Below are 23,388 nucleotides of genomic sequence, written 5' to 3'. Positions count from 1 at the left end.
TGTCAAAGTTAAACCACTGCATAATCAAGCATACTTTTTTTTACTTCAAAATTTTTAAATCGCTTAAGTTAAGAGACTAAACGCATACATTGTTGTCAAAAGTGTGATATGAACGTACACTACACAATGAGTTTAATGCAGAAATATTCATCACATTCTATCTTTAGTAAAAACGGAGGAAGATTTTCGCTGACATACCATTTTCAATTTTGTAATTGCTTAATTATTATATTTCACGAATTTATTTTTAAGCGTGTCTACATGGTTGCGTAAATATATATATGTATATCGACATTAAGAAATTTTGATATTTTAGTCCCAACCCTATTCCTCAATTTTAATTTAATAAGTTTGTGCAACAAATTTGTATTAAAAAATAAAGATAAAATATATTTAAAATGCCGAGAGGTGGATTTATTAAAAAAAGCAATTTTAATAGAGAAGGAAGAGTTAATTATGATGGTATATTATTTTATATAAACTACACATGAGAGATTAATATATTTTGATTGCAAAATTTTATATTGTAGAGCATGATGATCGTGATAGAAAAAGAACACAAAGGCGTGTTAGTTTCAAACCTTCAAATTTTAATCACGCAAACAAGAGACATATAAATGAAATCGCAATAAAGGCTCATCTTGGCGAAGAAGATGATACTATGGATGAAGTTGAAATTGGTGGTGTTGGGCGCAATAAGTTTCGTTCAGGGGATAATCGTCATAATAGACGTAGAGGATCTCCAATCCCTAAAGGAAAACTAAATCAACTTCCGGGAATATCAAAATTCAGCAGGTCAATCATGCCTAGTTCTTTTGGTTGGTATCAGGTTACTATACCTTATGGCCAAAAATATCGGAAAGAGGATTTGATTAGGATACTACTTGAAACAATTTCACCTGAAGTATTTATACCACATTATTGGCGTGAAGAAAAAACAATGGCCATTTTCTATGTTGACGATGCTAAAATTGCAACACTATTTCAAAATAAATCAGGAAAAGTACAAATGAGTGATGGATTTCGACTAAATATTAGAGTTAGAAGTGGTGTTCCGCCAGTGATTGTGGATGAGCCTTTTAAGGATCGAATGAAGCTAGTTATGGCAAAAAGATATAATTCGGAGACGAAAGCATTGGATTTATCACAATTTCATGCTGACCCAGGTTTTAAAGACATGTTCTGTGCTTTGTTTAGACCGCAGGTTATGTCCGCAGTTTTAAACATAATTGAAACAAATATTCCGAATCTCGAAGCTCTGAATTTAAATGGTAATCGTATAACAGCTTTTGAAGGCTTTAGGAACATTGCAGAAAAGGTTCCGAATTTAAAAATTCTGTACTTAGAGGATAACAGAGTAAATATTCTTTCAATATAATTTTTTTTTTTTAAAACAGTTGTAGTATACTTAGAAAAAAAAATTTGCAGATTACTTCATTAGGAGCATTAATGGTCTTTCGAGATTTACCTGTTATAGAACTTGTGCTGTCAAAAAATCCTTTGAAAAATCGTTATAAAGATGAAACAGTTTTTATAGGGTAAAAATATTTATTAAAAAAGTATAAATTTTGTGTAATACATACATAAATACATTTTTATTTTTTAATGTTTTCTATTTGAGTACAAATGGAAATTGTAGCATAAGGGAAGATTGATCTACAAATCAAAATTTTCGTTTTGCAACTTCATATGTTCGAAACATTTGTTTAGCTTATAACTAAAATCGAGTTAAAAAACTTAAAAACAAAGAAAAAACAACAAAAAATAAAAAAAATAAATAAAAAAAGCTCAAATAATAAAAAAAATAATTGAAATAAAGCCATTAGAAATTTTTTCATAAAATTGTTGTTGAAAGTTTGAATATTGAAAAAAAAACTAAACTAAAGACAACTCTCAATTTGATTTTATAATAAACGTGTATGAAAAATTAAAAAAAAAATTAGTTTAGAAGCATTATTGCAGCATAAGTCCTTAAATGTTTACATATAGCGAAACAATTTCTTGAAATTTAATAAAACCACGCAAAGGGATTCAAAAGAAAAAACAGAAAACAACGAATAAAAGAAAAAGCAGAAAACGTTAAAATGAAACAAATGTCGGCAAATTTTGCATAATTTAACATTGAATTTTAAAATGCAAAGGTAATTGCCAAATGACATTTAAAAAAAAAAACAGAACGTACTCTGCAATAAATACTTACAAGGATTGCTAATTAATACGCCAATAAGACAGCCAAATAAGTATGTTACATCATTATTAGCAAAATCATCAGCTGGAATGCATACAAGATCAAGTTGTTTGTAGCTATATGTATAAATATGCAACTATATGTATAAATAGGTAAAACTGCAAAGGCTTCTAAATTTACGTTACGGAAGTTATTTGTAATAACGAAGTTGTCTTTAGTTTTACGTTTTATTTTTGGAAATTATTTTAAGCTTCTTAAATACATGCATTGTATCTGGTATCAATTTTATGAAAAAAATTTCATTTTCGAACCAATTTTAAATTTGTTTAATTGAATTTCTAAATTTACTATATTGACGTAAAATTGCTAACTGAAATTATCAAAGTATATATAAGCTAAGCAAATGTTTAAAAAAAAATGAATTTTATGAAAGATAATTATTGATCCACAGCGATATACGACGAAAATTCCCAAAACTACTTAAACTGGTGAGTATGTTTTTTTTTTTTTGCATTTTATTATTTTTAAGAAAAATATTCAAAAAACATGATTTTAAAAATAATGACAAATACACATTAACTCTATAGAGTCGAGCACAAGGGAATATTTAATACCTCTTTTGGAATTGTTTATCTTAAAACAGCTCGCTCTTAAAAAATTGCATCAATACGACGTATATTCGTAATTTTGTTTATAAGTATTATGTGTACTATTATTTATGAGCTAATTTTTATTAATAATCATTTAGTTCAATTCTGAAATCGTGATATTTATTTACATGTCCGCATTTATAAACTGCTCGATATTACAATAATACACACTTATAGGGAAAACGAAAGTTTGTCAAAAGCAAAAGATTGTGATTTTATACACGTAATGGAATTTAGAAAATGCCCCTTTTTAATATCTGTAATCTCCAATAAAATCTAACTTTTGCTCTATCTTATACTTCTTAATCCATTGCTGGCTATCTTAATCTTTAAAAATTATATTTGGTTGGCACACTGACATAGTATTTCACATTTTCTGATCTGAATTATCTGATTCAGATCTGAAATATATTTGTCTTAATGTTATAACATTATAAAGTTAATTCAAAAAAGACCTTTCCCATTTTGCAATGTTTTTAATTGCACAATAATAATTGCTTAAGACTTTTAATATTTTTTATGAATAAATAAAATTATTAAATTTATAAAACATAACAGGATGGAAAGATGTTGGAGCCTCATATAGGATTTGATGTTGAGGAAAATAAAAACTTGCCAAAGCCAGAAGCATCATATTTTTGCAACGCTGCTGGAGTTGATATTGTTAGAGAATTTTTGAAACAATATTTTCTAATTTACGACTCAGAAAACCGGCAACCTCTTTTGGATGCTTATCATGAACAGGCAATGTTATCTCTATCAGTACCTTTAGCCAGTCAAAGTGGGAGGTATTAAATAATTTTCTTTAGTAAATAATTAAAATAATTTTAATACAATATTTTTTTTAAAGGCTTTCAGCCTATCGTAACTACAATCATAATTTATTAAGGACAAATGATAAGGATGGAAAATTCCGTTTGATTAAAACGGGGAAACTTCAGGTGGTGTCTTTTTTAACTGAACTACCAAAAACTCAACACGATTTGATGTCATTTTCAGTTGACTTATCAATTTTTACTGTTAGTTTAAATTTTATATTTTTGTGTGATTGATAAAAGAAAAACATTATTTTATTTTAGCCCACTTTGATCGTATTTACTGTTGCTGGACTATTTAAAGAAATTCTAGCAACATCATCATCTACTTCTCAAGCTGGAGATTTACGTTATTTTCAAAGACTTTTTGTGGTAATACCAGGAATGAGTGGTGGATATTGTATTCGAAATGAAATGATGTTGATAACGGTTGCAACACACTTACAACATCAAAAAGCATTTAAAGAACCTGAAATAGTTAATGTTTCAGAAACAACTTCAACAAATTCCAGAACTGATAATTCTCTGCAAAGTAGACTTGAGCAAGGTATGCATCAACCAGTACCTACACAGATTTCGTCAATTGCACCAGTAGTTAATGATGCGGCTAAAATTGATATGGTACGAGAAATGTCTGAACGTAGTGGAATGAACTTGGAGTGGAGCAAAAAGTATAAAAATTATCATCATAATTCAAAATAATTTTCGTTAATTTTTTTTTTCTTTATTTCTATTGTAGGTGCTTAGAAGACACTAATTGGGATTTCAATTATGCGGCGTTTGTTTTCGATAAACTGCAGAAGGAAAGTAAGATACCTCCACAGGCCTTCGTTAAATAGTTTCATTGAAAAAAAAAACTGCCTGACAAAATTCAATCAACTGCTTTATCCTCTTAGTGTTTCATAAATTTCTAATTTTGAATCACAAAATACTGTGGTTATTAATATAAGTGATTTAATTTAATTTTAATTATCTTATAAAGAGTATATTATTTAGATATGTTCGTATTTTCCAAATAAGAGAATTGTAATAAAATAACTTTTAAAAATGATTTTGAAGAAAAAGTTTAAAAATGTTTTCTATAAAACATTATTTTTAATTAATTTGTTACATGTGATTAATTAAGTTTATAAAGTCTTGTACTAACATATGTGTCGCATCTCACATATAATGTACTGTAACTCTTACTATAAAACGAAACGTAACGGGGATAGAAACGTAATCAGAACTTGCAAAATCTCTTAGCTGTATCATATCTGACTTATAAGTTGTTGAAATTAAGAAAAATATTTTCTTAAATTTTTAAAGAACAACTTTTTAATTGTAAATTTATTTAAACATGCTCATATGAAAAATGAACCAAAATTGTAAAATGCAAGTGCAGAGTATGTGCAAATAAAACAAAAAGCAAAAAATTTTTTGCTGTTACAATACGTTAGATGAAGGATGCGACATCTATATATGTAAATATTGGATTATATTGATAATAGGTTTTACAATTAAGAATATAAAAAACAGCATATTAATGTTTTTTTTTTTAAGTAATATTATAATGCAATGTAAAAATGATTCTGTAATAGTAAGAACATTTAATAATTTTTATCTAATTTAGTTGAAAACATGAAGATTCTACAAATTAATATTATTATTTAGTGTTTATTTAGGTAAATATAAATTTTAATGAAAATAAAAATTTTACTATTGATAAAAACTGAATAATGAAATTAAAGATATTTGAGTTGTTTAGGGAAAGTAAATTTTGTGTTGATGTATATTGTTTATATATTTAAGTTCTTCGATGAATTTTATTGGAAGGAATCATAAATTTAAAATTATTAACAATAATTTTAAGTTTTGAAGGTTTTTCCAGCTTTGAACTGCACATTTAAAAATATTGAAAATTTGTTTAATATAGCTGTTTGATTCTAATGTGTAAAATATAACGAATTTAAGATTTTTAGATTTTATGAATATTTTTTAACATTAAATAAATATAAAGCATGATAAATAGTCACAATGTTGATTCATGAGCTCACGAAATTTTTCATAGTTTTTATGAAACATTGTTTTGACAGCTTCAAAATAGATCTTTTGTAATAATTTTAGTTTTAATTTAAATTTTATCAAAATTTAAAGATTTTATTAATATTTTTCAATGTGTGGGTCTGCTAAAATATATGTAAAAATTTATTTTTTAATACATTAATTTCTAATGTAAATTTGGATAAAATTCTTTAATAAAATTAATATTTGATAACAATATATTTTAAATTAGTATTGACCAGTTCCCTTGGAACCAGTGTTGACCAGTTCCCTTGTAATATGTTTGTAACATCGTTGATAAAAGGTACCTAGATGTGATGCAAGCATCCCTAGACAACAGGGGTTATATTTTCTAATATTCTTTTTAAGTTAAATTTCTTTTAAATTATCTTTTGATTTTGTTTTGAAGATCTAATCTCTGGCAACCTTTTCAACTTTTTTCATATTTTTTCTGAAAGACATAAAAAAATTTATTAGAAGTAGATTCGTAAATCATGGCTTACGCATAAAGATAGTCAGACCTAAAATTAGAAAACTATAGTAATTTTAAATTTTTAAAATTTAGTACAAGTTTTATGTTAGCGTTTTATCCATTTGCGCCTTGAAATTGTATCAGAATGACTAAGTATGTGCATATTGCACTGCTAAACTGTAAATATAAAATGATTTATTATAAATAATCATTATCCTTATCTTCAAAATTCCAACATGATAATAATACACAATTCATTAGTGATAATTAAACTTATGAGTTATTATATAATTCAGCTTTTCGGATTAATCAATTATAGCTCATAAACTAAATTATGTATTAATACCGCATTACTGCAATTTTGAAGTCATGGTGTTAATAAACTTAAATTAAAACCTAACCGATGTTAATAATTGTCGGTCAATATTGCACATTCCGCAAGCTGAAAAGTATGGTTTATCCGCTAATAATTGTTGCCAAAATTTCTTCAACTGCAAAGAATAAAAAAAATTTTGATTTTATCAATTGATTTTTTTATTGTATTTCGGACGTAGAATTTTAATATTATAGGCATTTTTCATTTCATAGAAGATATAACATACATTGACTTTGAAACCTTACCCGACCCCGTTTCTGACTTTATTATCAATGAAATTTAAGTCAAATGAGAAATAATTTAATAGCCAAACTTGCAACAAATACAGATTTTAATATGCTGAGTTGAGTTGGGTTATTGGACGTATTCAATGTTAAACATATAAAATTTAAAACGTAATACCATATTTATAATTAACTTACACTGCTTGCTATTAAAGGATTATGGCAGTTTCTGTCAATTTCGCACACAATCTGGATGGTCTTTTTTGCCTGAAAATAAAAAAAAATAAAAATGTTAGATAATTTTGTGTGTTCATTTCGAATAATCAAAATACTCTTATTTTTCTATTAATTCAAAATATTTCAAACTTTCTGAAATTTTTTATGGAGCACATCGCCAAAGGACGTAAGTAAAAACATCATTTAGTCGCTACTAAGCGACTATCAGTTAGCAAGCAGCAGCGTCATCATTTAAAGGAAAGGGAGGAAAAAAGAAAGGATAATTTAGGTTAAATAAGGAGGAGAAAAAAAGACAAGTAAAATAAAATAACGAACACAAATAAAAACTTGAAGACTAATAATATACCGACCTCCAGACACAAAAATAAGGATCATATTCAAATTAGCCCTAAAATCAAACTTTTGATCCAGGCACCCAAGATCACAAAAACCACTAAAAGCCAAATAAGAGAAGACTCCCTCCTCTGCGAAAAACTCAAGATCCAAGACTTACAAAAAATTGTCCAAATCTTTCTGTGACCCCAAACAATCAACCTCCGACACAATCTTGGAGTTATCGGCAAAACTGTAAAACGTGGAACCCAAAACAGAGCCTAAAGCATCGTTAGTCAAGAATATAAAAACATGGGACCCAAATGACTACCCGGCGAAATACCCAAACAATCAGAATAACATCTGTAAAATTAACATCGATCTGGCCACCTCCCTCCATAATATTAATACTATCCGAGGCAAACCCCACCATCTTAGTAACCACAGACTTACCCTGCTCAAAACCACACTGACAGAACCAACAAACACCTGCCGTTTTCTGAATACTTTGAATGGGAAGGCCTACCACAAATATCCGAACAAATTAAATTGGTATCCGTCCTAATATGCCGACAACTTACACCCACACACTTAAATGACATGACAAAAAACAAAACAAGTTAAAAAACATAACGTAAAACAAAAAGAAAAAGCAAATCACAACCAGTGAGGAACAAAATTTTTAAACAGAAAAGGGTTAACAAAGAAGGAGCATACAATAATTAAAATGATAAAAATTATTGAAAATAAAAGGAAGAAACACCTAAGACGGGAAGAAAAATACATACAATAAAGAATAACATATAAAAAAAATATAAAAACAAATGATAAACTCAAAATAAAAATAAAAAAAAAAAAACAAATTAAAATTAAATTAAAATCTACATACTTCTGAACACCATAAAAATAAAAATAAGACTGCCCAACCAGATTATCCAATTACAAAAAAAAAATTTTTAATGTGTTACTTACCTCCGCTGTTGTAACATGGCAGGGTTCTACTATTAATAATAGACGAATGCAATGAAAAGCTATCCATAAAAACTGCAAATATGAAAATTTTGGATGTCTTTCGATCAATTCAAGAAAAAGAAAGTAGGCAGTAGCTACTAGATGTAATAAACAGGAAACTAGCATAAATACTACTGTAACACCAAAAGCTCTGAAAAAAAGAAAACAAACAAAATATTAAAAGTAAATGTTATACAAAAAGTTTTTCCTATTTTTAATAATCACAATCCGATAAGATGTTATAAGAATAGAGTCACCAATTTATTTTAAAAAGAAGTGTGAATTACTCTAAAATCTTTTCATTTTCAAGATTTTGTGAAAAGAATTACATATGTATATTTTGAATATTCCCATTATTTTCAACTCAAAAACAATTTCATTTAGAAATTTTCAGACCCTTTCTTGTAGTTTTAAATTTAAAATTATATTTCTACTAGCTTAAATAAGTAAAGTTAATCAAGAATTTTTTCGATCTTCGGAATAAGACCTTACAAAGTATTTTACTTCTAATTACTTACGATGAAATACTGTGTACTCCTTTAGACAACGATTCATGAATATAAGCTATGCGATCAATCTGTATCAAAGTTTTTTCTAAAATGAAAAATGTATAAAATTAATTTATTAATATAAAAAACGAAAATTTAATAAAAAATTAAAACATTTCTTTTGTTTTTTAAATTGTTCGCTTATTCTTGTAGACTCTATATGTAGGGTTGTCTATTAATTTTTAAAAAGCAAACCTGCCAAAAATGTACATAGTTCAAGAATATTTTAATATAATTTAAATATTCATACATAATATTATAATGAGTAGTTTAAAAATAAAACATCGGCAGACTTTTCGCTAAATTTCGCTAATTCATATAAACCTACATACTTCAATTATACTTTAGTGGAATTATTGCTTCACTGTTTTGTGTTACTTTCTTATGATTACATTATACTCTGTTACATATTACGATTACATTTTGATATTATCATATACTCGTCTTATACACATTACATTTTCAAGTACATTTTCAATTTAATATGTCAATAGGTTTTGTAACTAATTTATTGCTAACCTTTATCTGATAATTGTTTTGCCGAACTTGTAAATACAGCTTTTGTCACTGTTCGAATTTTATATGTAGTACTTGATGGAATCGTAAGGGAATGTTTCTTTGGTATACCTTTAGATAGTGGCTTATTGTTATATATGTCATCGTATATATTTAATTTTCGTTCCTTAAAGCATTCTTTTAATTTCTCTAGTTTTTCTGATTTATCATCTAATTTTTCTTGTTTCAAATCATTATGTAAATTGATTTTAACTAAAAATAATATATTATTAAAATATATGACGTATATTTATTTAAAAAATATTGAAAAAAATTCTTACCTGTATTTAAAAACTCTGTTTTTAATAATGAATTCAAACGTTTATATCTATTTGCAAGAACAAATCCAGAATTCGCAAAATGTAAATGAAGCGCAACTAATATGAAATATAAGGAATAAAATGGCACATACCAAATTATATTCGCATCTAAAAATAATTAGATTTAAAATTAATTAATAAATTTTATTTAATTTTTAATTTACAAATAATGAATTCAAAGGAACTGGAAATGTAATATTAAAGGTGGAAAAATAAATTTTATTGAATAAGTATGGTCATATTAGCATCAATAATTTCGAACGCCGTTTTCGACCCAAATCGGTTGTTGTCCCGGAAAATGTAAATGAATTTTAGAAAATATGTTTGAAACACACTAAATTTGCAAAAGAAAGCTTAGATCTCAAAGATGAGAGAGTAAACAGTAAAATGTGAGAAATCAGGAATTAAGTAAGTAAAATCGAGTCGGGATCATACAAACATAAGGTTTGTAATCCTTATCGATTTCTCTTTAAACATTTACAATATAATCGCGTTTCTCGTTTTTACTCCTCACTTTTCATTCACACACACTTAAAGCACAATTCTCTTCTTTCTTTAATGAATTTTTCACTTTTTCAATAAGATTATTTGTTTTTTCAAATGGATTTTTGCATATTTTTCTTAAATTATCGATTGAACGTCTCATTTTCGAAAAAAAGGAGACACGTGATACGAAAAAATTCCTCTCACTCGAAAATTAAATTATACAAATATTATGATAGTCATTCTCCTTTTTCTCGTTTGGCGAGTAAAATAACGAGATGATCACGCCTTAAATATATGCAAAAAAAAATTCGATGCATTAAGATCCAAAATAAAAATAAAAATATAAAAAAAATTATAAAAAAAAATACAAAAAATAATAAAAAAATAACAAATTAAAAATATAATTCGAATGATTTGGTTTCGTAATAAGCATAGTATGTAATTGCAAAATTTATGAAAAAGAAATTTGGGAAATATTTTATTAGGCCTAATTTATTTACCTAAGAAAGTATATGCGTAAAACCAAATTTTCTTACCTGCATCAGCAGATAAATTCATTTGTCGAGCTTTCGAATTCCAAGTCCAGACGTCTAATCCTTAAATTTTGGTGTAAAGTTAGTCCAACTTCTTTTAACCCAAAAAAATATTCTTACCTAGCATTAATGAAATAGTAAACATTGATACTCCTAACATAATATACGCCCTTTTTTGCTCTTTGAAATGTGCATCGTGTCCAGTTAAAATTTCATCAGCCTTTAGTATAATCAATGTAAAAAAAAAATAAATTGTTATGTAATACCAAATAAGACAACAAAAAAGTTTAAGCGTCATTATGTACATAATGAATTAGGCCCATTTATTGAATGAGTTTAATTACAAAACAACATGAAGGAACTGCGCTTACATCAGCAGATTCTTTTGCATTTATCAGCAACACATTTACATACTTACATACTTATTTAGTTTTAATTTTGGTTTTTGAATTATAAGAATTAAAAAGTAGACGAAAAAATGAATTATTTTTTTTTTAAATAATATTGACAATCCTGAAAAATTATATTATTTCATGGATAACAAGATATATACATATGTACATATATACTCGTATGTATATAAATCATAAAAAAAGAGTGCCTATACATATTTTACAGTAAAAACTCGCTTAAAAGTAGCTTTCGAACCGAAAGTTTGGGAAGTACAGCTGTACTGTACAGGTTCTTATTTTCTTATAAAAGATTTCGTGTGCGTATATGTATGTACATAAGAGTATTATGTAAAGTATAGAACGTTATCTCTTGGTGTTCTGGAGTTGGAATATATTAGAAATTTAGCTATTATAGTCAAAAACCTCATTACAATTACACTTTATATTTTAATTCGACCTGCAATTTTTGCAAAACTTATTTTAAATTTATTTTATATTATTGTAAAATATTAAAGAAAAAATTATCTTACCTCATGAATAATTTTGTTTAAATCTTGTGTTGATGTAACACCATTTATACCACAAGCAACACCAGAGAGAGTTGATAGAACTACGACGGACACATCTAAAGCTGTCACCACTTTTGATGTATTCGATTTCATTCTAAAAGAGGCTCTTTTTATGCCAATTAACATAAATGTTTCGCGTATTTTTTTAAAATTTTTTTTTCAATTAGTTTTTATGTAGATATGTTATACGTACATACAATATAATTATAAGGAAAAGAGAAAGAAAGTAGAAAGAAAAGCCATAGTTGTTTTAATCAGTTAATAAATTTAGAGATTTTCAATAGTGCATGTGTACATAAGTTTCTAAATTGTAAAGGAGAAAGTAATTGATCTAATTGTGCATAAATGTATGTAGATACACTTCTGTAGCGTAAGTATATTTAAAAAAAAAAGCAAAATTTTGAAACGGAAATGATATATCAATAAAGGCAAACCATTTTCGAGATTATATAATTTAATAAAATATTAAAGATGAAGAAGGAAATCAGTTTGAAGAATTACTCGTACTTATACAATGAAATTTTCTAAAATAAACATGCGAATATTATGCGAATGCTATAATGATTTGGCAAATCATATATGAGAATCAATCTTCAAGAAAAAATTTGGAATGGTGAATAATTCTACAACTGATATCATAAGCATTTTAAGAAAATGTAAGAAAATGACTTCTTTTAAGTATACGTAAGTTAGAAACAAAATCTTTGCCGAAATATTTTGTTTCAATTATGAGAATGAGGAATTTATGAAAAAAAGGAAAGTTTATAAGATTTATTTAAATGTAATATAGAACATGTACTCCGAATTCGTGTAATGTTTTAATTGATTTGTGTATTGATTTTGATTATAAGTTGACTACATACTTCTTTAGTTTAAATTGTTATATGAAAATTTCTTGACTTACCGAACAGGCATATTTGAACTAGCATCAAATAATAATCCTCTATATGTAAGACACACTGAAATTTACACAAGAAAAAATTAAAGGTGTTTATAAGTAAAAATTGATTTTAACTAAATCATATAGCAACGTTCAAGAACTAGTTGCAAGATATTGCAACTTCTCGTTGTTATTTAAAAAAAAATTTTAACAACCTTCCTTATTTTTAATTCTAGTTTATTTAATAAAATATTTTTCTATATAATATTCTATTAAATAATATTAATTATTTAAAATAAATGTGTATATTTGATGCAATTTGAAGCGCCAATAAGCTAGCCTTAAATCGGCTACATAATTTTCTTAATAAATAATTAACGATCTACTAGATCGATCAATAAAATTTTGAGTAAGCAACATTTCTCAAACGAGATCATTAAAATTCTAATGTAGCTTTATGACAAAATATGAATTATTTCAATTTTTTTATTAAAGAAGTAAAATTGATGTTCAAATCAAAATTTTTCAGGTGTATCATGTTTACAATGAACAAATACACTAAGCGTAAGTTAATATGTTGCATACAATTCAGTTTCTTTGCCAAAAATATAAAATTACTTTTACTATACATTTATCCATGTATACATGGATTTAATAAAATTTATACACCTACCCATTGTCGAAATTAAAATTAAACTGTATACAGTGAAAATTTTACTACGCATCACTTCCAGCTGCACCGTTCCTTTCTTTTTTAGTGTATATGGAGCTAGACCAAAAATTCTTGCTGTATAAAAAATTCCAATTGTGTGTTTAGATATTTCCATATTTATTGAGTACTCTACTTATTATACATTGAACATGAACCGAATATATTTTTTGATATCTCAATTTAATTGTTTGTAGTTAAAAAACTGGAAACGGAAAATGGCCAACCATTCCGATTAAAAGTTTTTTTTAACTGATTATTATAATACTTATAAGAAAATGCAACTTAAATTGCATGTATTTTGAAATTTATATATAAGTACTTGTATATTAAAAATTAACAACTTTAAAAACAACATTAAAATTTTTGTATAATGTTTAAGGACCGCAATTATTATTATAAGTAAATATGTATGAAAATAAATATCCTTGCAAATAAACAACGTAATGTTACTAGACATAATTATTAATTTATTTATAGTAAACGTGTTATTCACTCCGTTATTAAAAGAAATTCCGCCCTTCCTTTTGTCACTTCACTTTGCCTTTTAAGTATGTACTATGTAATTTCGTATAACTATATAAACACTTGGAATTATTTTAAAATTTTTATATGACATTAAAGTATGAAAATTATGAGAACAAATTAGTATTTAAAAAACTAAATAAAGAAAACAAAAACCAATGATAAAATCTGAATTCGAGTCAAAATCAAGGGCTTGTGAAATAGCACATTTCTCTCGCGTAGGTGAAAATTTTTAATTTTTTTTTTTTAAATAGCAACAATCTTCTACTGCTTCCAATAAGTTATTATACATTTGTATAAGTAGGACCAACATAATTGCATTATTTAGCATTATCGTCGAATTCGGCAGCATTTTAGTTTTTTTTAGCTTAAAACTTCGGAAAAATAGAAACTAAGAACATTCTAATTTTGAGAGGTAAGTCAATTTCTTATCCATTTCTTAGCCATTTCTCTAAATTTTACTACAAATTATAGTTTGAAAGAACAACGATATTATAAATTTGAAAAAAAGCTAGCAAGATAACGGTAAATTTCAATCTCCATTTTGTCATTTTCGTGGTTGAAGAAATTAACAAATATTTGTGATTTCTGTAAATTGTCAAAAATGTGTACTATTTAAAGAGTGTAGAAATTTTCAAAACGGACGAATGAACAGCATAAAAATTATAAGCAAATTTCCTTTTTAATTTTATTTGAAATGTATAAAAAAATAACAATAAAAAGTTATTTTTTAATTTCTTCATTTTCAAATGAAATCCTGTTTTCTCATAACAATTTCGAATTTTCCAATAACAGTTTTCGAGCTAAGCATTTAAAGTCTATATTCGAGTGTTTCTTCCAATTTGTAGCTGTATATAATGATATATGTATAATTAGCTACATAATAATATGTACGTGTGTATGATGTTATTCATTTAAAATAAGTTTTAAATTAATTTGCTGATAATCGTTGGTTTCTAAAAATTAAAATATTAAAATTTAAAGCAAAACTGCGTTTAGATCAAACAATTTTTACTTTTTTGAAAAATATCTGAAATATACCCTTACAATCCATAAATATTTTTAAAATTTTTTTTATTTTGCTAGGATGCAGAACCGAACCATGAACCTTATATTCTGAAATATATTCCAATTTAAACAGTAATTTTTTAAATTTCTGTGTAGGAATTTGTTATATATTCCAAATGTATAACAGCTCAACACTGTTATATACCCAACCACACAAAAGGCACTTTCATTTAAGAAAATATCACACTATACTCGTACAAGTATTATAATCTTGGTTTGTAATATTTTCAACAACATTAGACTTCTTTGACATTAGCGAACAACCACTAATCATTTGGGAGTTGTTGAAAGCGTTATACGTATTTAACCTAAAATGAAACATTTGGTCAAGAATACTTACCAAGTTCATTTTATATATTTATTCATTTATAAATATATACGGACATTGTATTGAATATTGAATGTTTAAAGAATTTTTCTATTAAATTCTTTAAACAATTACCATATTTGTTTTGTAGGAGCAATAAATACTGGGAATCTATTATTATATTAGATATATGAGTGTTAATTATCCTCTCTTCTAATTTTACTTTCTGTATACTTACTTAATTCAATGCTAAACGAATTGATAAATTACTAAATTATGATGTGTACGCTTGTGTATACATTTGCCTTTGAATTTATACTTTCATGTGGTTTGATTGTGGCATGATTTTTTTGATTGATAATTTTTTTTTTTATAAGTTAATAGATTTAAATAACTTACCACCTTTTTTAAAAATGAATATACATATATCGTAATACAGGGCAGGACGCTTGTCAGAATGGTGATCTAAAATCAATTTGATTTTGTCAATTATTAAAATTTTATTACCACGTTATATTCAATATTTAGAATTTAGAATGTTGTATTAAAAAATGTGTTGTTAGGCATATCTGATTTCACATTTTATTAGAAAATAAAAAATTAAAATCGCATGAAATGTAAATCGGCCAGCAATTATTAATATTCACTGTGCAACCTGCTAATTTGGAGGTTCTTATACATTTATGGGGCCATTCAATTAAAAGTATAATTATTTGATATGATTTGACTTTTGAAAATGAAAAATGAGCTCAACAATTTCTAAAATACAAGTATTTTATGGAAATTTTGCCTTAATCTAGATTTCGTCCTATTTTTCATCTTTTCTACTTCAAGAGAAGTATAGGATCGTAAAATAAAAATTTTTTTAAAAGCGCTTATTAAAAGCTTAAAATATTGATATTTTACATCTTATATATAATTTTAAAATATTGCACATTAAATACACATACATAATATTGCACATGGGATTCTGTGAATTCAGATATAGAATTGCCGTCTTCATAGTTTTTCTCACTTATCATATTCGTAACTCGTCTAAAACTTTCGTACAAATATTAACATAATTTTCTTGTCACCAAAAATTACACCGTGACCTTAAGCTGTTTACTTAATTTACCTTTTTTACTTCCATTTTTATAAAGTAAAATAATTTCCGAAAAGTTTTTCATTAATAGTGCTAATTATATACATATGTACATAAAAAGAAAATTAAGATTTCTGTAAATTATAAAAGATTAAACACTTAATTATTATAGTCATAAATTAAATTTTGAGTAAGCAAAAGAAAATATTTGTATGTATTCATTTTTTATAATAAATTGCACATACAATAAATACATTAAAAATCATTTAAATTAAGCTTTTCAAATCATTCATTTTCAAATAAATTGTGTTTGAGTGGATGATACAGACCATTTTCTTATCTGAATTCCACCAAACAGCTCCTATAAATAATACTTATATTATAGTAATATGCTCCCTCCCGCTGACACTTAAATTTTTTTTTTAAAGTTGTTCAAAGTGTAGCTTATTTAACTATTATTGTAAATGTTATCCCAACTTGTCTCTACAGAAATATTAAAGTCGTCTGTTTTTTTTAAAGCTTGTAAACTAATACACATTTAGTAATATGTATCTTCTAAATAACGTATATTATTGCATATTATATATCTATAAAGAAGTAAGTATATTTTGTATTATCTTATTTCACGGCATTTATGTTAAGCTTAATATTCAATTATTTTTTTTTTTAGAAAACGGAACGTATAATGAACATTTTGTTTTGATTATAATAGCTGGAGTAGTGAAATATTATGTGCCTTTATCGGGATGCAAAATGATGATTTGTTTTTTCATTTTTGCAATATTATGACGACTTATTTTTCAACAACATAGCAAATGTTATTTTATAACTTTTTGTACCAATATAAATAATGTTCTCCGTCTTCAACCATTAGTTCATCAACTCCTAAAAAAATATTTTCAAAAATATTGATTGTAATATCAAGAACAGTCATATATTTTTTAATGTTAGGCTTACCAACTGGTGCTATTAATTGATTTCCTGGGGGACTCTGTGGATCTGGTTGTTCAGGTAACCGATAAAGCAACCAATAATTATACCTTAAATTATTGACAAAATAAAAAAAATAGTTAAAATTATTTTGTTATGTGAAATAAAATGTACCCTCTTGGCTCTTCCTTCTTTCCAGCCAACGTATGAACATAATGACCATTCGGCCATTCTCTTGCCTCAAAAGCAAATCTGTGAAAATACATATTAAATGATTTTAAATAATAAGAAATTTTAATTTAACAATTATTTTACCTTGGATCACATTCAGCTGCTTGTGTCATCGCACGGAAAAATGTTGTATTTTTTGGAGAAGTTAAAGTAAGCGAATAGGATGCAGTAACATTTGATCCTACCCATAAAGTATAAGTGTAAGTAACATTTCTTGACTCCGATTCCTCAGCGGATGAAGTTAAACCATAAGGAACTGCTAGTTTTGGTTCACCATTTTCTATAAAAAAATTTTAATTTTTTAATAAAAATGTTGTTATTGAGTTGAAGTTTGAAATTTTTTAATTAAGTATCTTAAATTTTGTGTAGTAGATTCACATATTACATTTCTATTTAAATTTCTAATAGATGAACACTAATGTTTGATGAATTGCAAAAGGTTTAGTCATATTTGTATGACAACAAACCTCTCTATTATTGCAAATATATTTTCATTTGAGCTAAATTTATGGTAATGAATTTTATTGTTTCCAAGTGCGCGTGCCTTATAAACTGAATAGACAATCGCGACTAAAAGCATAAATAAAAAAAACACACGGCTTAGCACTGGAATAGTTGTATATCTTTTTAAGAATACTGCTTTGCGTAAAAATCTTTAATTAAAATTGTTGGCAATTTCCAAATGAAATGTACGTCAAAAGAATAAGAAGTGCAAAATGTTTAGAGGCTCTTTAAATTTTTTAGTTGAAATTACAAGATTAATTAACAATAAGCACTGAACAATTACCTGAAGGGGTGTCACTACTCTCTCTAATTACATGATCACATTGTAAAGCTCTCACAGCTCCAAGTCCTTTCCAACCTAAGGCTAATATTATATCAGCTGTTAATCCTATACCAATAGTGGGATCTTGACCATCTTTTAAAGGCTCCTCGGTCCAGCCTCCATCAGTTCTTTGACGATCCAGGATCCACCTTGATGCTGCTGACCTGTTCCAAGGGTCTGGCTCAAGGTCTTGTAAAGCTTGCATTGCCAAAGCAGTACTTCTAAGTGAGCCAAAGCTCCCTTTTAAATCTTGTAAACTAGCTAAACCTCTAGCTGGTCGTCGCACAAAATGTTGCAAATGTCTATGTCTATGGTCAGTTACTATGCATCGTAAAGCAAGAATAACCATTGCTATAGTATCTACTGTTTGGTCTGTTACGCCACTTGCAATATCAAGTAGTCGTCTTATTTGTCGTTTCCTTACATGTGCTGCTGAGCTGCATGCTGCTAAAGTTGTTAATGCAAATTCATTATCTGACACCGGTTCATGGTGTTGCAATAAAGCAACCAAATCATGACCATGAAAACGTTTTGGATCTTTGCAAAGTGATGCTAAAGCCAAAGTGTATCTAGCCAGTTTATCTGGACTTACAGGCTTTGGTAAAGCATTGTGATGACGATCCAACATTGACAAAATTTCAACTTCCATTTCTTTGACAGATAACAAATCTTCTAATTCTTGAATTTGCTGTAAATGATCATCGCTTTCAACAGGGTCTCTTCCACCAGATAATTCTTTTGCTAATATCACCATATGAGTATCATTTCCCCAGCCGTAATCTGCAGCTCGTTTTTCTCGCAACCAATCAAGAGCACGCTGAATACCTTCGGCTTCTCGTTTATCAGGACTTGATGTACCAATCATTGAATTCTCATTGATTGTTTCTTGTATAATGTCAACATTGCTTTCTTGTGTACTTGAAGTTATAACACTTGGCGTTGACGATGTGCCAATAAGTGTGTGTAATGAAGAAGGCACAGAGGATGTAGGTGAGGCTGAATATGAATGCGGTGGCAAAGAAGAAAGTGTTCCTTGAGAAAGCATTGTTGTCATTTGAGATAAAGTTCCAAGGAGATTTTCAGTTTGTGCAAGTGTAATAGAAGTTTGAGTTGTAACAGCTGAAGTAGTTGTCGGAGTACCTTCAGACGAGCTTCGTAACTGATTAGCAGGAATATGTGCATCATTATCAGCTGAAGTGTAAACTACTAAGATTGTGAATATAAAAATTGCTATTTTCTCATTCTGTGCCATTTTAAGATACCTAAAAAAACGATTTTATTACTTTTTCTTTATAAAACGCAAATTTCAGAAAAATATTTTTTTAGAAATTATAAATTCGATAATTTAAAAAAATTTGAAGTAAAATACTAAGAAGAAATGGAAACCTAATCATTTAAATAAACATAATGGAATCACAATACAGAGGAGTCCATATTGGAGATATCCAGATTGCTTGTAAGCTTAATATACATGATTGAAGATGAAATAGTAGAATATAAAATAACTTGAACAAATGTTGGCAATTAACGGATATGAAGGAAAGCGGCCGAAAAACTGCGGAATTAGTGTAATACGAATAAATTACTGAATTTACCAAAGAATGATATAGACGTTACAGGTGAATAATTTATGGAAAGATATTAAAGAACTCAATCGGTTGGCGCTTCAAAGGAAATACTTTAAACATCAGCGACAAGTGTAACGCGTTAATAATAGGTTCACAAAGATGGAACCTCACATGAAATTTAAGACATGTCCAAAAAGCAAAAACTTTTGATTAATAATGCCTCAACACAGTTGAAAGTAGCATGAAAAACAATACGACATTAACAACTGACGTAAGTAGTAACAACCGACTCTAAATAAGTATGATACAAAAATTAATAAATGACGCTCAATATCTAAACTATCTCATCATAATGCATAAAACTCGCCATATTGGACTTGGTAGGGAAATTATTTGAATATCAAATTCAATCTATGGGGCACACCTTTTTAAATTATATTTTTTAACATCCTCATATTTTTAAGCTTCTAAAACTCTACCAGCTTTAAGCAACTTAAATTTTAAAAACGAAATCCTTTCGATAAAATTAAACTCATTTTGGTATATTGAAAAACTTTTAAATATTGAAATTTGGCTTTTTTTTTCTAGTTTTAGTACTTAAAAGATAAAATATACGTTACATATATGTATGTACATATTATATATTGAGGAATTTCTAAAAAAACTTCAAATGTATTTTTAAAACTTTACACGAATTCGAACGATGGAAATACTTTCGAACCGGCGGCACTTACAAATTTACAAAAACAAAAAAAAAATTCTATAATTAAAATTTACATTTTGTGAAAAATGAAGTTTTAAAATTGGAGATATTTATTTTACAAAAGCAAAATTTTAGACTTTTATTGGTTAAATGAAAAAAGCAGATATTCTCCTTTTATTATGCATTTTTAAATGAAAAATGTCGATAAATTAAATATCGAATCGAATACAAGTTTTGAGATGATAAAAAACTACTAATCACTTCGCATATCAAAAATCTAACAGAATATTTGTATAATGTACGTATAATGCTTTTGATATTATTGCCATCACGTCACAGACACGTCTACGACTATAACAGGATAAGAAAGTATCATTTTATGTGATAATTTCATAAGAGAATCCAACAGAACATGGTGTTAATTCATTCGTACATACATACATACATGCACACATATACGAGTAGCAAGAATTAAGAGAAATTTTCAATATGAAATAATTTGAAATTCAAAAAAATTATTTCAATAATTTATTGAAATTATTATATAGAATTTATTTTCTCTAAATGAATTTCAATATACAATTTACAAAATTTTAATAAAATTCATTAGTCACACCAAATTATTTAACTTTGCGTCTTAAATTTATATACATACATACATACATAAATGTAGGTTATATTTGCGATCAAAGACAAACAATATTTAAAAGCATTTCAATGTAAAACAATGCAAAGGACTTACAAGGATTTTGTAATGCTCGGTCATAATTTTTTTTTTCAACTATTAATTAACACAATGCAAAAATAAAATTTATTCTATAGGAAATAATAATTATTGTGAAAAGAATTGTAATAGTTTATTCTATACAAAACTAGTTAAGCAAATGATTGCATAATCTTATATAGAGAAACTAATAAAATTGTAAAAAGTTACCTTAGATATAAAAATATAATAAATTTACTATATGAAAAATTGAATTTATTTTTAAGATAATCATGTAAAATTCACTTTTATTAATCATACATATTAGGAAAATCAAATTTTTAAGCAAAACTATGGGAATATACGTACATATATATATATAAATTACACTCAGAAAATCTTGTATATAAAGAGAAAATTTGATTAAATTTGAATTTTTTTTATTAAATATTTTACCTATTTAATTCAAATACTATTAATGATGTTTTAAATTAGTGAAAATATTGAAATTCTTTTCTATATTATTAATAGTCTTAAATTCTTTTATTTAGTGACAAAATGAAAAAAAAAATTCTTTAACACTTTTCTATAAACTTCAATATTACAATATGGCAAAAAAATAAAAAAAATGAAACAACAAAAAGGAAAAATTCACTCGCACTTATAACCGTATAAATATTTTCATAATTTTTTTTATTGTTACAAATAGTTTCTTCTTATATACATATACATATATGTATATACGATCCCGTCATCCATATACAAATCCAAGTAGACCGATGAATTGATTATTTTTTTTTTTTTTTTATATATAAAAAGCACAACACTCAAATTTAAGTTATAAATACAAATTTAATATTTTTTTTTTTTAATTACGTAAAACTTCTTTTTTTTTTTACAACATTACAATGCTTTTATACAACAAAGAAACAGAAAAAAAGAAGGTAAAAACAATATTTTAAATAAAAACTCAAAAGTTCTATATAAAAAATTATTCTAAAGTGAGCAAAGCATTAACTATAAAATTCACAGCATTTCTTTTTTTTTTTTTTTTTTATTTTTTTCTATCAACTTCCGAAGATTTCAAATGTATTAGAAGAAGAAAAAACTATATACAATCAGAATTTTTATTACGTTATATTTTATATGAGTTGAGACTGGTTGGTATTAAAGGTACACACAACGTCAAAAAATATCCTTTATTAATTTTTTTTTCAAAATTAAGAAAGAAAAAAAAAAAATTAAAAAATATTTCAATAATTTATTGCAAAATCTATTCAAAAATATGGATGAATAACCATAATAAAAGCTAATAATATAAGTATTTCTGTTGTTGTTGTTGTTGTTGACACGTCTCTTAAATTATATAGAAAAAAAAAATTTGAACCGAGTTTTCCAATCAAATGACTTTTTAACTTAAATAATTTTCTATAAAGACTGAATGAAATTGCTTTTCTTTAGAGTCCTTTAAACTTAAAGGATTTTTTGAAAAGAAGAAAAAAATCTTCTGTCAGAAACAGAAAATTAAAAAAAGGAAATTTTTATTAAAAGACATTTTCGTTTTGCCTTGATATCTGCATACATCAATATTGTCATTGTGTTCTAAATTTCTGAAATACATTTAATTTTTGTTATACAGTTAAAATATGAATGGGGCTCTCTAAATTTAGGGATATTTTTGGTTTTTGAAATACTTTTATTAAAATTTGACATTTTTTGTCAATTTAAGAAGTTTATAAAAAAAAAACTAATTTATGGAACTTTCTCACGGAAATTTCAATTTTTTAAGCAAATTAAATTAAAATAGTTTTAAATAATTAAAAAATAAAATTCTATGTATGTACATTATATACATAATTTGCAATTGACCAAATACATAAACTTGACGGTGACTTCAATACCGAAAGTTAATCGAATAATCATTATGGTCAACGTTCACACCTCTCAGTCCCGCATTCCTTATGAATTTCCCACATTATACGTACATATCCATACATATGTTAATATTTTCTGTAATTAAAAAGTTTATTAAGGACTTTATCATACACATCATATCTGCGTTGTATGCGGAAAGAAAATTCTATTTATTTAAATATATATTTTATTAGTTAGTGAGACGCCTA

General features: G+C 26.3%; 3 protein-coding genes across 4 annotated transcripts; 1 reads left to right on the top strand and 2 right to left on the bottom strand.

Moving 5' to 3' along the window:
- Positions 1-325: 325 nt before the first annotated feature.
- Positions 326-5,661, top strand: LOC129619371 (nuclear RNA export factor 1). Its single transcript, XM_055534617.1, has 8 exons — positions 326-462; positions 531-1,357; positions 1,429-1,538; positions 2,640-2,676; positions 3,397-3,626; positions 3,689-3,857; positions 3,918-4,324; positions 4,393-5,661. Exons 1-8 carry the CDS (start codon positions 399-401, stop codon positions 4,490-4,492), a joined length of 1,944 nt encoding a protein of 647 aa, XP_055390592.1. The 5' UTR covers positions 326-398; the 3' UTR covers positions 4,493-5,661.
- Positions 5,662-5,753: 92 nt separating this feature from the next.
- Positions 5,754-13,438, bottom strand: LOC129619068 (gustatory receptor for sugar taste 43a). Its single transcript, XM_055534151.1, has 13 exons — positions 13,285-13,438; positions 12,636-12,690; positions 11,708-11,825; positions 10,891-10,990; positions 10,774-10,833; positions 9,713-9,859; positions 9,433-9,602; positions 8,847-8,944; positions 8,290-8,479; positions 6,967-7,035; positions 6,570-6,659; positions 6,200-6,345; positions 5,754-6,147 (listed from the first exon to the last, which is right to left on the bottom strand). The coding sequence occupies exons 1-12, from the start codon at positions 13,436-13,438 to the stop codon at positions 6,283-6,285; spliced, it is 1,314 nt and encodes a 437-aa protein (XP_055390126.1). The 3' UTR covers positions 5,754-6,147; positions 6,200-6,282.
- Positions 13,439-16,484: 3,046 nt separating this feature from the next.
- On the bottom strand, positions 16,485-22,675 carry LOC129606814 (uncharacterized protein CG3556). Of its 2 annotated transcripts, none has more exons than XM_055517506.1 (6): positions 22,564-22,675; positions 18,253-19,553; positions 17,550-17,745; positions 17,409-17,486; positions 17,262-17,344; positions 16,485-17,189 (listed from the first exon to the last, which is right to left on the bottom strand). In XM_055517506.1, the coding sequence occupies exons 2-6, from the start codon at positions 19,541-19,543 to the stop codon at positions 17,128-17,130; spliced, it is 1,710 nt and encodes a 569-aa protein (XP_055373481.1). In that variant the 5' UTR covers positions 19,544-19,553; positions 22,564-22,675; the 3' UTR covers positions 16,485-17,127. The 2 variants fall into 2 exon arrangements, with proteins under 2 accessions (XP_055373481.1, XP_055373396.1); XM_055517421.1 differs by lacking the exon at positions 22,564-22,675 and adding an exon at positions 21,722-22,309.
- Between the last annotated feature and the right edge of the window lie 713 nt (positions 22,676-23,388).

This window comes from Condylostylus longicornis, unplaced genomic scaffold (genome assembly GCF_029603195.1).
Source record: "Condylostylus longicornis isolate FDR11 unplaced genomic scaffold, ASM2960319v2 ptg000001l, whole genome shotgun sequence".
Lineage (NCBI taxonomy): Eukaryota > Metazoa > Arthropoda > Insecta > Diptera > Dolichopodidae > Condylostylus > Condylostylus longicornis.
Note: the sequence above shows the minus strand (reverse complement) of the source record. Positions and strands in the feature narration are given on the sequence as shown.

Bases quoted from the DNA above. Each gene is read 5' to 3' on its own strand.
- LOC129619068 (XM_055534151.1), bottom strand. From the start codon at position 13,438: ATGGAAATATCTAAACACACAATTGGAATTTTTTATACAGCAAGAATT. The intron at 8,480-8,846 runs GTAAGTAATTAG...TCTTTTTTTCAG, and splicing joins GGAGTACACAGTATTTCATC to AGCTTTTGGTGTTACAGTAG. The intron at 6,346-6,569 runs GTTAGGTTTTAA...TTATATTTACAG, and splicing joins ACCGACAATTATTAACATCG to TTTAGCAGTGCAATATGCAC.
- LOC129606814 (XM_055517506.1), bottom strand. From the start codon at position 19,543: ATGGCACAGAATGAGAAAATAGCAATTTTTATATTCACAATCTTAGTA. The intron at 17,746-18,252 runs GTAATTGTTCAG...ATTTTTTTATAG, and splicing joins GAGTAGTGACACCCCTTCAG to AAAATGGTGAACCAAAACTA. The intron at 17,190-17,261 runs GTAAGCCTAACA...ATATTTTTTTAG, and splicing joins TCAATTAATAGCACCAGTTG to GAGTTGATGAACTAATGGTT.
- LOC129619371 (XM_055534617.1), top strand. From the start codon at position 399: ATGCCGAGAGGTGGATTTATTAAAAAAAGCAATTTTAATAGAGAAGGA. The intron at 2,677-3,396 runs GTGAGTATGTTT...AAAACATAACAG, and splicing joins TCCCAAAACTACTTAAACTG to GATGGAAAGATGTTGGAGCC. The intron at 3,627-3,688 runs GTATTAAATAAT...TTTTTTTTAAAG, and splicing joins TTAGCCAGTCAAAGTGGGAG to GCTTTCAGCCTATCGTAACT.